The sequence below is a fragment of the Suncus etruscus genome, chromosome 18, assembly GCF_024139225.1.
Source record: "Suncus etruscus isolate mSunEtr1 chromosome 18, mSunEtr1.pri.cur, whole genome shotgun sequence".
NCBI classification, from domain to species: domain Eukaryota; kingdom Metazoa; phylum Chordata; class Mammalia; order Eulipotyphla; family Soricidae; genus Suncus; species Suncus etruscus.
This window is the reverse complement of record NC_064865.1, coordinates 29,839,665-29,855,099: the sequence shown is the minus strand read 5'-3', so window position 1 is coordinate 29,855,099 and position 15,435 is coordinate 29,839,665. Positions and strand designations below refer to the sequence as shown.

General features: G+C 46.8%; 1 protein-coding gene across 1 annotated transcript in view; it reads right to left on the bottom strand.

The window, feature by feature from the left end:
- Positions 1 to 3,958: 3,958 nt before the first annotated feature.
- The window catches only part of GLP1R (glucagon like peptide 1 receptor), a 35,655-nt gene continuing 24,178 nt past the window's right edge, over positions 3,959 to 15,435 (bottom strand). The window contains exons 7-13 of the mRNA XM_049765377.1: positions 14,979 to 15,138; positions 10,869 to 10,929; positions 10,164 to 10,233; positions 9,978 to 10,066; positions 9,566 to 9,704; positions 8,646 to 8,687; positions 3,959 to 4,542 (exon numbers count right to left, since the gene is read on the bottom strand). Coding sequence (XP_049621334.1) covers positions 4,405 to 4,542; positions 8,646 to 8,687; positions 9,566 to 9,704; positions 9,978 to 10,066; positions 10,164 to 10,233; positions 10,869 to 10,929; positions 14,979 to 15,138 — 699 coding nt within the window. The 3' untranslated portion in view covers positions 3,959 to 4,404. The remainder of the gene's footprint in view (positions 4,543 to 8,645; positions 8,688 to 9,565; positions 9,705 to 9,977; positions 10,067 to 10,163; positions 10,234 to 10,868; positions 10,930 to 14,978; positions 15,139 to 15,435) is intronic.

The window sequence follows — 15,435 nt, the reverse complement described above, 5'->3', positions numbered from 1 at the left end:
TAGTTTCATGTCCCAAACTCTTCTGGGAACTCCTCTTACCACAACTAAATGTTCTCATATCTGTACATTTTACTTCTCCTAAATTACCTTCCCACTATGCAAGTCACACTAGACTCTAGGTTGAGAATTACTGACTACTGAACAGACCCCATTGGAAAAGGGTATATAACTCGAATGTAGGTTGAGGTGCAACCTGATGGCTCCCCTGTTTATTACTGCACCAGAGTGTCAAACATGGTGCATTGTTTATACCTGGTAGTGCCTCACTCTCAGCTATACCCCCAAATTGGTCACAGCTGAGAGAATGGAATTCATAACATAGAGCCACCTCTTCTTCAGCAACTGGAGGAGGCATGAACAGATGCACGTCACAGGGAGGGAAGGTGCAGCAAGTGGGCTGGGAGAATAAAACACGGTGGTGTGAGATCCTAAAGCTATTTGGTGACAATAACTACAGGAAAGAGAAAACTCTATCTTCTGACAGACTCAAATGTAGATGAAGAAACACCATAGAGCAAACTGAAAGCAGCAATACTTCCTGCCAAACTACATCCATAGACAGAAGAGTAATTACACACTTTGACATTAAGTGTTTCTGAAATTGTTTAATGCTGATTCGTGGCAACCTTTTCTGTGGGGTGGGTGAGCTGGTGGAATCTAGCAGAGAACTCTGGGCAGCGGGAATGGGATGGGAGAGTTGCTCCCATTGGACCACTTTCTTAGGAAAATTCACAGTAGCCAAGAAAAAGAAAACAAAGTTTGAGCTGTTATTAATTTGGCTTCAGTCGACTATTTTGCAGGTCGTCCTCAGAGCTGTCTGAGCAGAGCAAACCAGATTTCATTTGAGGGCATTTCTAGAGTTTGCCTCCTAGGAGCCAGATGCAGGGTCAGCACTGTAGATTAGAATCAATTCAGAGGAAGGAAAACAAACCTTGGGACTATATTTGACTCTATTTTGCCTTCCCGGAGCACGTTGCAGGCATTAGCAATAATGGGAGCCCTGTCTGTGCATGGAGAGGAAGCATCTTCCACTCAGGCCTCTACCCACCTGGCCCTGGGCGTGCAATCCCTGACCTTCACAGTGGCTATGATGGTGTCACGCTCATTAACTCCTAACTTTATGTTGATATGCATAGAACAATTCTTTCTCTTCTTCTCTTTCCCTCCTCTGTCTTGCTCTCTCTCCTTACAGAAGAGACAGGAGGAAATGGAATATACCAGTGAGCCCCTACAACATAACCCACACCAAGAAGTCCGAGTCTTCTGGGGCCTGGATAACAACTTACTCTGCCCTGTGTCCTTTTTTATATTAACTTTATTTTGTAAGTGCCCCATGTCCTTTACTGGATGGCTCAAATATCCATCAGTTTATGTCTTAGCTCCATGTTGAGCACTGGATATGCAGTCTCCTACTAAGGTTCTTCTGGTGTAGCTAAGAGGTGCACTTTTTTAACCAGTCCAGAGGTATTTTGAAAACGTAATTCCAACCCATTCAGAGTATGTTCCCTAAAATGACTTCCCTGTAGTTTCTACGTGTTCCTAAACTCCAAGGCACCTTATTTTTGAAAGACAAAGATGGATGAAAACATGAGGAAAAGGAAGCAACCCAGGTCCTCCTCCCTGCAGCAAAAACAAAAACAAAAACAAACAAAACAAAAACCAACAAAAAAACACTGGGGAGGCAGCACTTTCCCCATGTCTACTGCACTTTCTTGAACAAAAATTTCTGAATATTACTTCCCATTGACCTTTTCATGCAGAGTCTATACTGACCAGAGTTTTCCCTGTCGCTTCCTAGAAACCTTGCTGGGCTGGGAAGTCTATATTATCTGAGTGTAGAAGAATTCAACCACTGTAAACTTGCATCTCTGAGGACCCCAATGCTTGGGGCTTCAGCATGACCCTCACTGAGACCACTGAAATCATGCCCACCATAGACGTGGAAAACATTTTAAAGAGAAGGGAGCTGTTTACTGTGGGAAACAAAGAGTTTATTCTAGTTCCATGATTTCCTTACCCCAAAGACTGAAAGACAGGATTATAAAGCTTGGGGGAGCTGGCCAAGGTGCTGAATGAAGCCTCCATCCTGACAGTCCTCTCAGGTAAAGGTCCTCACAGCTTGCAGGCGCCCGCATTCTGCTGGACAGCAGTGTGTTTCCAAGGCTAAGCAGACAGGAGTTCTAGCAAGAGCCAGACTCGTGGCACCGGGCATATGTAAACAGTCAGTGGAATGTTGGGCACATTGCATTCCCAGACCTGTGAGAGCTATACTTAGCTCAGGAGAGGTTGGGAATGGCTGGGAAGGCGTATACTGTCATTCAAATGAATATTAATAGTGTGGATCTTTAAGTCAAGAAAACATTGCTTCAGTTTAGTATCTGGTATGTATCTGATAAGGAAAATGTCCCTACATGTTAACAAACTTGGTGTGTGTGTATGACCGAGAGAGCTTCTAAAATTAAGAGTCGCTGGTACCAGCTGAAGGGAAAAAAATACACCCCAATTATTCATAGTTTAAACCCAATTATCTGAACTCATGTATCCAGCTTTAAACACTTTCTTTCCTTAACTATCTATGCACCTGTCTCTGTGTTGCTGTGAGATTAATCATTTCAAACTTTCCAAGTTATCTCAAACCAGGACTCTGGCCACTAGAACTAAACCCCTACATTATATCCCTGCTCACCTCCCCACTCCAGAAAGTCAGTGGACAGTGCCTTTTGGGAGCCTTCTCTCTTTTGGAGGTACAGGGTTACCTTCATCCTGTTTCACTACCAAGATTTTCCCACCAAGGAGACAGCCATAACATTCTTTCCTCTAGCCTGAGGTTCCATTTCCCTATTAACATCAACACAACACTTCACTGAAGCTGAAACAGAAGGCATTTTCTGCTTGGTGTGTTTTATGTCCTATTATTATTTCCCCGGCACATCACATGTCTTTCTGGGGGGCACAGGAAAATGCTTGTGTGGGGGCTCTTACAAAGAAAGTGGAGAGAGATTGACTCCTAAAGGAATTCTCTGCTCCCTGATGCCTTGCCAGGAGATCTTGATTACCTGGAGTTCTCTTCTGCTTTGGAAACTTCCACTGCACGCACGCACACACACACACACACACACACACACACACACACACACACACACACAGTGGCCAGACTCCTGGACATAGCTGTTTCTTCTGTCCTCTTCTCTGCAGCACTGTAGGACTGATAGATCTGCGCCCACCTCTCCTCTCAGGCACTCCTTTATGGGCAGAACCCAGAAGAAGGACAGACAGTAATGAGCTCAGAGTGCAGCTGAGTCTAATCAATTACTACCCCAAATAACATCACAATGATCACAATGATTGAGTTCTTATTCCCATAGTGGGGGTTGGGGGAGGGAGAAACCAGAAGTTCATGTTTATACAGAGACTATTTACAATAATAGAGAAAATGAATAAAGCATAGCCAAGCTTCCAGAGGGGGAACATTTCAAAGGGAAGTGGGTCTCCACAGTAACAATGGGGATTGGTAGGAAGTTTCCTGGGAAGAGTCCTGGGTCACATCCTGACCATGTTCCAACACCAGATATCCAAGCTGGTTACCCATGAAAAACATTTGCCTCAAGGGAGGGGGAGGTGTTGTTTCTGTCCACTGGGTCCCACACAATGGCAGGTAACCTTCATGCTGGATGTGCTTGTTCCTAAAGTTGCTGATTCTTGAGGGTTTTTTCAGAGTATAGGGCCTGGCCCAGGGCTGGCACTTCCTAGGCACCAAGGGAGTGGGCCCCCTTGAACTCAACTGCTAGGGAGAGAGTGGGCAGGAGTCAAACAGCCCTCAGGCACCTTTTCATTGTTCATTCTCAAAGCCACTCACTGTTTGGGGCCAGACCAAGCCTCCAAGGAGAAACCAGGTGGCAAAAAGTGAGGACAAGATGAAGAAACAAATGATCCAGACACGTGAATGGCTCCTTAATGAGGAGACAGATGGGGTGATGACCCCATGTGTGACCAATGCAGAGTGGCTAGAATTCCCTCAGCAGTGCCCTTGGCTGTGGGGATAGGAGAGCCCTGCCTTCTGCATACCCTGCTTTCACTAATAGGCCATTGACCTTGACTTTGAGCTTGGACTGATGGGCTACTCTGTCTGGGGAGACCCCAGGGGCCTGGTGCTTGATGGGAAGAAATCCTCCTCATTTCAGTGGCCGTTGCTTTTCCTCTCCTCCAGCCAGAGTGATCAAATTAGCAGGCTGCTTCTCCTCATAGTAAATGTGTCCACTGGTCCCAGGAGGCAGGGCTATTTGCCTGTCTGATGGATTTGGGAAGGGACCATGGGGCTGCATGTGCATTTCTCCTTTCTCTCCCACCTGGGAGGGCTGCCTAGCCAGCAGCAAGCTTGTTGCAGGTGGGCCGGGTAAGGGAGTCTTAGCCACAGGAAGCCTGGCAGGTGGCTGCATACACACTGCTGGTGGGGCATTTGAGGGGCTTCATGCTGCTGTCCCTCTGGATGTGCAAATGCTCCAGCCGCCAGCGTTCCCAGCTCTTCCGAAACTCCATCTGGACCTTTGGGGGGTGGGGGGAAGGCAGGAGAAACAAGCCGTCAGGAAAACTGGCTGCCACTCTCTCCCATTAGCCCCCAGTAGGGGAAAAGGGAATAATCAGCTGTAGGGTACTAAGATATTAAGAGCCTTTTGAGTCAAGGCCTTCAGGTACCTAATATCCCAATGATAAGCTGTTATTGTTGACTCCTCAGGAGAGAGTTGGATTTGATGAGTTAATTGGTCTTTTCCATCTCAACTCTTCAACTCAGCTAAAAGTACCTTTTATAATCCATCAGAGAAGTGGTAAGCAGAGAAAGGGAGGCAGGGAACCGGAGCCAGGAGGAGCAGAGAATGGGATTTCTGATGCATGCTTCATAGAAGAAAGGGACAGGTATAGAGTCCCTCAGAGTCCAGGGCCCCTCTCTAACCCCTACAGGATTTGGGAGGCATTTGCTGAAGGAGGCCCACAGCAGTTGGAATGAGGGGCTTCCCACCTTGCTTCACCTCAACCTGTATTTGGATTTGAAGGAACCCCATCTGGGAACTAGTCCAACTCATTGGGTATGGTCCACATGAGTTGCATCAATCAAGGTCTGTCTGTGCTGGAGATTGGGAGGAGGCTCAGCTCTCCCCATCAGAAAAAGCCATCTTTTTTCATCTGTGGTATATTGAATGAATGAACAAGGAAATGTAATGTTATAAAGAGATACCTAGAATATCTTAATTCCAGAGTATAGGGAGAAGGACTGAGAAGGGAAGAAATCAAAGTGGGGAAGGAAGAAGATGAGAAATGGGAGTAATAGAACATAGGTCAGGGGCCTTAGCTATACTGCTGATGTGGGTGAGTGGTGTAGCTACAGATCCAAAGCACAGTCAACAACACTGAGAACATATAAAAACTACAATCACAGAACCTTGAAATGTGCCTGTCAAGATGGCAGGTAGCCAGGTTGAGTTGAGTGTGCAGGAGGAAGCATGGGAACATTGGTAGAGGGAAGCTGACATTGGTGGTGGCATTGGTGTTGGAGTATTCTGTGCCTAGAACTCATCTACCAATAACTATGTAAATTATGGCTCTTTAATAAAATAAAAAATGATGTTTTTTTTATTTTGGGTTACACCTGGTGATACTCAGTAACTCCTGGCTATGTGCTCAGAAATCGCTCCTGGCTTGGGGGACCATATGGGACATATGGGACGCTGAGGATCAAACTGAGATCCACCCTGGATCAACTGTGTTCAAGGCAAATGCCCTACCACTGTGCTATTGCTCTGGCCCCACAAAAAATGTTTGAAAAGAAAAAGCCATATCAAGAGGGATAAGGCTTGGGGGCCCCAATAAAATGAGCAACTCTTCAGAACCCCATTCTTGAAGGTGGTGGCATTTTGTCATGGCTCTGGGTTCTAGTCCCCTCCTCTAGAGGTGTTGTATCTGGGCTGAGGGCTGTGTGAAGTATTTCTGTGGGAGGTATTTATCATGCTCATAAATTGGCTTTGTAGAACTCAGCTATGCTTGCCTTCCCCCTCTTCTCCCCCCACTAATCCACAGTGGAATGTTGGGCCTAAGGGGGCACCTTCTTCCAAGGGCCAACTGTCAGCCCCTGACTACTGCGGCTCAATGCCAAAATCTCAGTGCAAACAGCTCTATTCTCCTGCAGAGATGCCATCCATCTAATGAAAGCAGCAGGTTGCATGCCATCCCTTAAAAGAACTTCTTTGAAATGTGCAGAGCTGAGATGGTCCAGAACCTGCCAGGCTGGCTCCAGATTCCAGGACCACACCCTATAGTACTAAGTAGGGATGTTGGGGCAGAAGTGGAGAGTGTCACCAAGCAGAGTCCTCCAGTGTACCCCACTTGGGGTCAGCTCACCACCTGGCTGACATCTGGGGCAAGGAAAACTTATGATAATAGAACCAGGAACAGGGAGAAGAGATGCTTTTGTCAGGAGCTCCTAAGAAAAGCAGAAAGATGGAAGACAAAGGGAAGCATCCATGGATGCCAACTCAGATGGTGAAGGTCTCAGGGATCCCAGATGGAACAAGTGATGAGGTCTACATTATAGAACTCCAGTGATGTACTATAGTGTTTCTTACTGCTTTGTCTCCCTTAGGATCTCTTTGGCCCTCTAATGGGGAGTATACAGCATGCCTCTTATTCCTTATTGCAGTCAGCACTGACTGCAATCCACAAAGGTGATTCAGTTATGCTTGGAGATCACTCCAAGTGGTGCTTGAATCCTGTGGAGCCAGGGATCTCATGCAAGGCAAGTGTCTCCAGCCGTTTTGATGATCTTGTCTTGGTCCAGTGTGCCAGCAGCCTGTGACCACCAGAACTCTGCTGGCATTTCCTCTGCTCTATGGGTCATCTTCATTTTACCCTTTTATTCTTTTGAAAGTCACATCAGTGATGCTCAGGGAGTTACAAAGAATAGGGGAATTCAGGGTCTGGCCCATGCTCAACTACTTGAGCCACAGCTCTGGATTTCATGTGTTATTTTCTGGTGTTTCCTAAGTGGTGCTCAGGGGATTCCAGGGGACACTGCCTGCATTTCTTTGCCAACCAGGTTATACAGTTCAATGCTCAGGTATAAGGTACTGCATTCCTGTTTGAATCAAGCAGATCACCCTGGAAGTGCTTGAAGGACTATGTGGTATCTGGAATCAAGCCCAGATAGAACATATGCAAGGTGTGTGTTCTTGAACCACATCTCTAGAGTCTATATGGTTTTTTTTCTTTGTTTTTGCAGGGGTCCTCCAACCAGTGATCAGAGGTCTATGGTCTCCAATGATGATTTTAGTTCAAGAGCTCAAGAATATGAAGCTATTCAGACCATATGGTGCTGGAAGTACCTGAGTAGCCCTGGTGGTACTGGGGGTCCATATGTATTTGACATATGCAAGGTGTGTGCTCTATTTCTTGAACCACATCTCTAGATTCTGTATGGTTTTTTCCCTTTGTTTTTGCAGGGATCCTCCAACCAGTGATCAGAGGTCTATGGTCTCCAATGATGATTTTAGTTCAAGAGCTCAAGAATATGAAGCTATTCAGACCTTATGGTGCTGGAAGTACCTGAGTAGCCCTGGTGGCACTGGGGGTCCCTATGTATTTTTTAAAAATAATCAAAGAGGTTGGGAAATGGGTACAGGGTAAAGCATATGCCTAGCATGTGTGAGTTCCTGAGCTTGATTTGTGTCACTGCATGGATCCTCCTGAAACACTGATATGGGTGGCACTGTGATCTAAAAATATCACTGGCATGTGCTTATTAAAAATAAGTAAAGTAAAGATAAGTAAAGATAATCAATAAAATGAACCAAACAGTGAGCATGTGACTAATGGATCATGTGTAAAGCAGTTTCCCACCCTGTGGCTGCAGATTCTAGTCAAAAAGCTGAGACTGACGTGGATCTCGGATGTCTAAGCAGCATGTAGTCCCACATACTTGTTCAGATATGCAAGTGAAGAGGCCATTGCTACATCTTCTCAGGCAGATGCAACTGATGAAGCATTTCTCACAATTTACACTTGGGGGCAGAGACCAAGTCACTGCAGTGGTGACAGAACTGGACCAGCACCAGGGAAGGAGACTACTAGCACTTCCAGGCCTTCCCTTTCCTGTACCCACTTCCCACCTCTGTAACCACTTTCTCCAATGGCTCTTCTTTCATACAGAATCAGCTGTTCCTGGCTCTGCCACTATTTCCAGGTCAAACTCTGGCTTCAGTGGTCTCACATGTGGGAAATGGGAGTGCTGAGTAGCACATTGGGGATAGGAAAAGGTTGGCAACAAGTAAATGAGAGACAACTAAAGTTCCAATATATCACTGAATCATTTGGGTGTTGAGACATTTGTAAAAGTGAGATGTTCTTCACATAGTCCTCATGTCCCTCACATGAGCCTGGGTCTTCCCCAAGTTTACAATATCATAATGTGTGCTTGTGTGTGTATCTAGTAGGGTGGGGAGAGACAGACAGAAAACTGAATGCAAGGACCTTTCTCAGTGGGGAGAATGGTGGAACAGCTGAAAAGAAAAGAACAGCTGAAAGATAAAGAATCTCATTTAGGCAAGTCCAGATCAGCCTAAGGTATCCCACCAGACATGCTGTCTGTCTGCAGGTCTTACCTCATTGTTGACAAAGCAGTACAAGATGGCGACCATCAGCCCCTGGAATAGAGAAGTCCCATCAATAGGAAGGAAATGGGAAGGAGAAAGCCCGAGGTAGCTCCTGGGGACCCCAGTCCCAACAAATTCCTTCTCAGATAGGGTAACCACATGAATAGAGGGAAGAAGGCATTGGTTTTCTTGTCCTTTCCCTAGAAGAACAGGAAGTCTCTATGCTCAGATACTGAAGCTTTCCAAGCACTATCTCCACCTAGATGCTCACATACACCAGATGTGTATATATGTATGTGTGCGTATGTATATGTATATAAGTGCACACACATGAACCTACTTGTTTGCTTCTGGTCATATCATGATCCTCCAATCAGATCAAGACCAATTTTCCATGCATCTACACCCCTGTGGGTCCCTGATGCTTATTATTATATAACACTAGTGTAGATGATCTCTTCTCAACTTTTGCAGTTACACAACCTGTCAGGTATTGTTTTAATATATCCAACGTCAGTCTCCTCCCTTATACAGGAGGGGTAATTCTGGGTTCTGCCTGGAATTACATGAGGACTAATAGGCTCTACAGACAAGCACCTGGCAGGGTGCTCCAGACTACCTCCAGGAAGGCTTCCTGTGTCTGACCTTGCAGGGGTCCTCAAACTTTTTAAACAGGGGGCCAGTTCACTGTCCTTCAGACTGTTGGAGGGCCATATTATAGTAAAAACAAAAATTATGAACAAATTTTTATGCACACTGTATAAATCTTATTTAGAAGTGAAGAAACAAAATGGGAATAAATACAATATGTGGCCCGCGGGCCGTAGTTTGAGGACCATTGAGACTCTGGGAATCTAAATCTGCCCTAGAGGCCTGACATGGCCAACGACTCTGCCCCACCCCCAATAAGGGCCCTCACCAAAAGTTACCTGGAAGGAGGTGAAGGAAAGCTCTGTGAATAGCTTGATGAAGCGTAACATCCCCCGGGCATGCTCATCCATCACAAAAGCAAAGATAACCTCATGAGTCCCCAGCAGGGGGATAAGTGTCAGAGTAGACTTGGCGAGTCTGGAGTGGGGGAATAGAGACATCATTGCTGACCTCACTTGTGGGTTCTTCTCCCTTATCAATGTTCCTGCCCCAGGCTGGCATATGGGACACAAACACCTTCCATGCCTACAACCTGAACCAGGGGGCCAAGGGACTTGTGTAGGAAAAAACTGTCTAGATCCCCACCAGAAATATGGGACTCCCCAGCCACAGGAGTAAGGGCAAGGCTTAGAGTCCCAGGCCAGGCTTGGTGGAGGGAATGGTCAGGCAGGGCCAGCTCTGTGATGTCACCTGCACTTGATATCTGTCTTGCACATAAGGTTGGCTTTCAGCTTGGACACAACGATGCAGATGACCCGCACAAAGATGAGGAAGTTTACCTGCAGAGAAAGATGAGGATATTTTCTAGGCACCCACTCTCCTCCCAGTTCTTCCCCTGGCTTTACCCCAGAACCCCTATTCTCCAAGGTCACTCACCCCAATGGCAAAGAGAATGGGCAGCCGGATAATGAGCCAGTAATTCATATTTGAGTTTCTGGTCCAGCAGCTGAGGAGGAGAAAGGCACACAAGGTACTCAGAGGGACTCAGAGCCCTCCAAATCACATGGTGTCAGGTGGGGGTGCACAATACCCATAGGAATGAAAGTGGTACAGCCACACACATATATGCCCCAGCAGCTATTTCCACAGATTCCCACAGAGCCTTTCAAGTCACACTCACACACATGATCCCTTAATGGGCCTACAAACACTCAAATGCTATTAGGTATGTACCTAGCAGCACCCACCAAGGAATAGAATCAATTGAACTTGTTTTTACACAAAACCCATGTAGCACATAGGCCCAAACCATTTATCATTCATACAACCCTGGAAAGAAGGTTGTAGACCCTGTGTCTGAATATGGGCTGGAATAGCAATTTTATTTTTTTAAATGATTATGATTTATTACCAGAAATTTTTTGATCTGTGTATTTAATTTAGAATACCTGAGGCTGTATAAATTTCTAGAGTAACAGGGATCCAGAATGGAAAAGCTTAAGAAGCCTTGAGAGACAGAAATAAATCTATTTAGTTCCTGGTCCCTAATGTATCTAAGAGGAAAGATCTGCTGACCTCATGGGTCAAGGAATTCCATGGCACTGGCAAATAGGGACCCATCCTGGTGAGCAGGACACTCACCCCTCGTCCTCATAGAGGTACTTGACAATGCCCCAAGGGACAACAAACAGCAGAGGAGCACCTAGGAGGAGAGGGAAAGAGAGGGGAGAGGGGTTAGCAGGCTGGAGCCATAGTGTGCATCCAGAGACCTCCACAACCAGCCCATCTCCTGGTCTAGCCACAAACCACACTTTGTAGCAGTACTGGAGAAAGGCACAGACAGAAGTGATGGGACATCCCTGTTTATCCCCAAACCCTGATTTCCCTATTTTGAGAGGAAAGTTAACACCATCCTGCAGCCTTTTTACAACCTTTCCAGTTTGCCTCCGCCCAAGCCCAGTATCAATGCTGGCTCACCCCCTCCGGTTGTGAGAGAGGAGAGAGAAGAGAGAAGATAGAGAGGAGAGAAGAGAGAGGAGAGAGAGAGGGGAGAGGAGAGAGAGAGAGAGAGAGAGAGAGAGAGAGAGAGAGAGAGAAAGAGGAGAGAGAAAAGAGAAAAGAAAAAAAGAGAGCTCAGCCCACCCTCCAACTCAGCCAACTATTCCATACACCAGAATAGTAGACCAGAAGCTTCTTGGCACCAGTGGCTATGCCATGAACACACTCGGAATACCCATAGAGAAGCCCCACCCCCAGACTGAAGACTTCTAGTCAATAGCCAGCAGGCCCTTGGGCTCCTGCCAACAATCTCCTGAGTAAGCCTGAAAGTAGGTTCTCTAACCTCAGCTGGTCGTGAAATGACAGTAGCCCTGGTCTACAGCTTGGCCACATCCTCTATTCAAAATGTGGAGGCAGAAATATGTGGCTAAGTTGAACTCTGATCCCTCGACATAGAGATGACAAGATAATAATGTTGTTGTGTTTTGGGGTCACTTGGTGAGCAGCATTAGACCACTTATGTAACTAGTTTTAGCTTCTCAGGGGTAAATAGAGCCTTATTCAATTTCAGGGCCTCAGTGAAATTTGTGTCTGTCTGCTGACTTTTAATGAGACTGTCCATCCTCCCGTGACAGAATGAGCAGTAGCTCAGGGAGTACAGGGCTGGCTGGGATCAGAGGGCCATTCCATACCCATGCCACCACCCTCTGCAGCTTTATCCATTAACTCTCCATATGCACCTCAATCAGGGTTTCTCAGGGATGGAGATAAATATCTATCATAGAAAGAAAGGGGCATGCATAGTAAGGATGTGTGGTGGAAATGGTGGGGTTTACAAGTGTGCCAATGTGGTTTGGAAAGGATCCAATGATTTATTTCTAGGCAGAACCAAATTTATTCATAGCCTTTTTGGTCACTGTCTTCAAAACATGGTCGTCTACCCAATGGCAGCTTTTGAGTCACCTGACTGCATGGAGCTATGATGCCAATGATGCAGGCAGGGGTGGCCAAAGCAGAAAGCTCACAGTTAACTGTCATTCTGTACCAGAGATCCCTCCCCTTGGCTGCTTATTTCTACATACACCAGCTCTCTCAGTATCCATGAGATTTTAGCCATCAGGAGACTGGACAAGAGATAGAAGACCTCCAAAGTCCCTGGCCTATACACAGAGAAGCCTGTCACATAGAAATATGTTCAAGAGAAAAGAGTGAATGAGTGAACCTACTTCTTGGATTCCCTAAGGTGTGTCAAAAAGTCTATTTATTGTTTGTTTATTTTGGGGTCTCTCAAGTAAGGATCAGGAGGTCCCTTCCAGCCATTCTCAGCCAGTGTGGCTAAAGGTTCAATATAAGGGTTTGAGTATTTGGTGCTGCCATACAAAATATTTCTTGGGTGAGCATGTTAATGCTTGGGGGGGGGGGTCTAAAGTTTGCACCTAGTGATAATCAGGGGACCATATGGCATCAGGGACTGAAATGAAGTTGGTTACATGCCAGGCCTGTATTTTAACTTCCAAGCTTTTTCTCTGGCCCCTAGAAACTTAATTTTCATTCTCCACACTCAGGAGAGCATTGAGGACACTGCCAGTGACAGTTGACTGACAAGCCACCGTTCAGTGCTAAGGCCCTGTGGTGGCAGGGACCACAGGCCCAGCCCAGTGGACTCCAAGGAGCCTTTAGAACAGGGGTCTCAAACTCAATTTTCCTGGGAGCCGCAGGAGGCAAAAAAAAAAAAAAATCCTTGAGTGCAAAGTCAGCAGTAAGCCTTGGACTTTGGGGGGTGTGACCCAAACAACTAAAACAAAACAAAACAAAACAAAAAAAGATTCCTCTAGGGCAGGGCCACACAATGTTGTACGGAGGGCTGCAAAAGGCCTGTGGGCCTCGAGTTTGAGACCTCTGCTTTAGAGCCACTCCCATCAGTGCTTGGAAGCCAAGTGGTAAAAGGATCTAGGTTGGCATGTGCCCTAACCTCTATGCTGTCTCTCTTGCCCTTAATTTTAATTCTTTAGTTTGCACATGAAGCCAAAAGTAGTTTCTCGACCTTTTCCCCACTTTTGGTCTGATCTAGGTCTTTGTCCCTGTTTCTCTCTGTACCCAATTCCTTAAGAAAAGAAATACTGTTTGAAAAGTGAGGTCCCCATGTCTTTTGCCTGTGCCCACTTAAATGTTGGGTGGAGTGTGAGACAGTGGGGAAGATTGGTGTCCCCTTTCCATACAGAGACTTCCAGGGCCAACCCCCTAGCCCCCATCCCACCCTCCAGCAACAGTCCACATCATATCCTTTTGAATGTCCCTGACCCAGGTCTCCATGGTGACAGCTACTAACAGTGCTGACGTGCTGATGCCATTTCCCAGAATGGACATGCTGTCCCTCTACCCTGAGGACTGCTATTCCCAGATCTTGGGCAGTCTGACTCTATCCCCACCCCTGCTCAGCTGCAGCTCCTGATCTGCCTATTGCCTATTTGAAAAGGCCCTCAAGATATGGATGAAGAAGCTGAGAAGGAGGGAAGAGGACTGAGCAGAGAAGTACTAAGCTCAGTGTTGGAGGGAGGAGAAAAAGAAAGAGTGGGGAGCTGTGTGCAGAGGCCAAGCCCGCCTGCCCCCTGTGCTGTGGCTAGAGGCTGCTCAGCTCCTCCTCCTGGAGACTGAAGAGACAGTAGGTGGTCAGAGAGGCTGGCATGACAGAGATGGGAAGCTTCTTTGAAGCTTCCTCTCTCTAAGGCAGGCGAGTCTCTCTTATGATCCACGAAAACTATTAATGCTGCCACTCCTTAGAGGGGAGGGGTGGGACAAAGGGACCAAGGATCTTCAGGAAAAAGGAATGTGATGTAAGCATACAGACAGGAAGCTGAGAGAACCCAGGTCACCCAGAGCCAGGGGTCCGGGTGACCTGAGGCAGCTTTCTAAAGCAATATGCTGAGTACAGAAGTGCCATGCAAAGCAGGTATGGGGGTGCCAGAGCCATCCTAGGAGGAGGGAATACCTAGACAGGAGTCTGGCTGTGACTGAGGAAGACATCCCCAAATCAGGAGGCAATGTGACTAATGTAGGCTGGGGTAGGCCAAGGAAGGAAGGAGAGTATCAGATGAATGAAGAGCAGTTCAAGATGGAGGTCAGGGAGAGGTGGAGGTGTCTGTGGTGTGAACAGGACTGTCCCTCCTCCAGACTAGGGAAGGTCAGAGGACAGGGCCTCTGACAAAAACAATCAGAAATGTTCCAAAAAAAAAAAAAAGACCCAATAATTCTTGGCAAATGTATTTTGGCTAGAACACTTCTGGCTAGGCTCTAGGCACATCTGAGTCTGTCTATTCCTCATATGGCCACTCTGAGACTAGGAATCCCCTCTCCATCACCCTCCAGAGCTTTGGTTGTCCAGGCTGGGAGAGGAGCTCCACCCTAAAGTAGCATCAAGCCCTACTTACGAGCTGGAACCTAGAGGGTGAGACCAAGCTACAAAGGCTGTCAGGGGAGCATTTTGACTAAAATCACAGTAGTTATTGCTACAATATATTAGGGGAAGAGGTTTTACCATGGAAGGGGGTGGTAACCATAACTTACTGAAGTGTCTCCCAGCCTCATCTGTTGTGAATCCTGTGGCTGGGATGGAGTGTGCCAACAAAGGGCCAGCAGTGGAGTCTGAGTACCAGTTGGCCTCCCTCATGTGGAAGTTTTAACTGAGTCTTCACCCCACAGGCGACATCTCAGGGTGTGGGGAGGGGTTAAAGGGAATGACAGGAAGCAGCTTACCCCAGCCTATGCTCAGGTAGAGCTTGAAGACACGTTGCTCAGAGAAGACAGAGAAGGCCAGCAGTGTGTACAGGTATATACCCTCCACCAGGAGCCAGTAGTAGTTGGCTGCCACACAGTACTGCATGAGCAGAAATACCAGACGGCAACCCAAAGAGTCCTGTGGGCAGAGGGAGGACCCCAGGACCACAGTTATGTTTCTTGCCTCCAAGTCCCCTCTCTAGCTTACACCCCATTATTACCTGTGATCCTGAATGGGGAAGACTGGAGCAGGGAATGAGTATCTTTGGATCTGGATGAATGCTAAGAAAGTGACCCTCACCCCCACTGGACCCTTGCTGACTCAGGTGGAAGAACCAAATATAATCCCCACATAGGGCAAAGAGCCAAGGCTCAGCAAGGTTAAATGACCTGCCACAAACTTTACAGCTAATAGGTGACCAAGCTGGGATTCAGA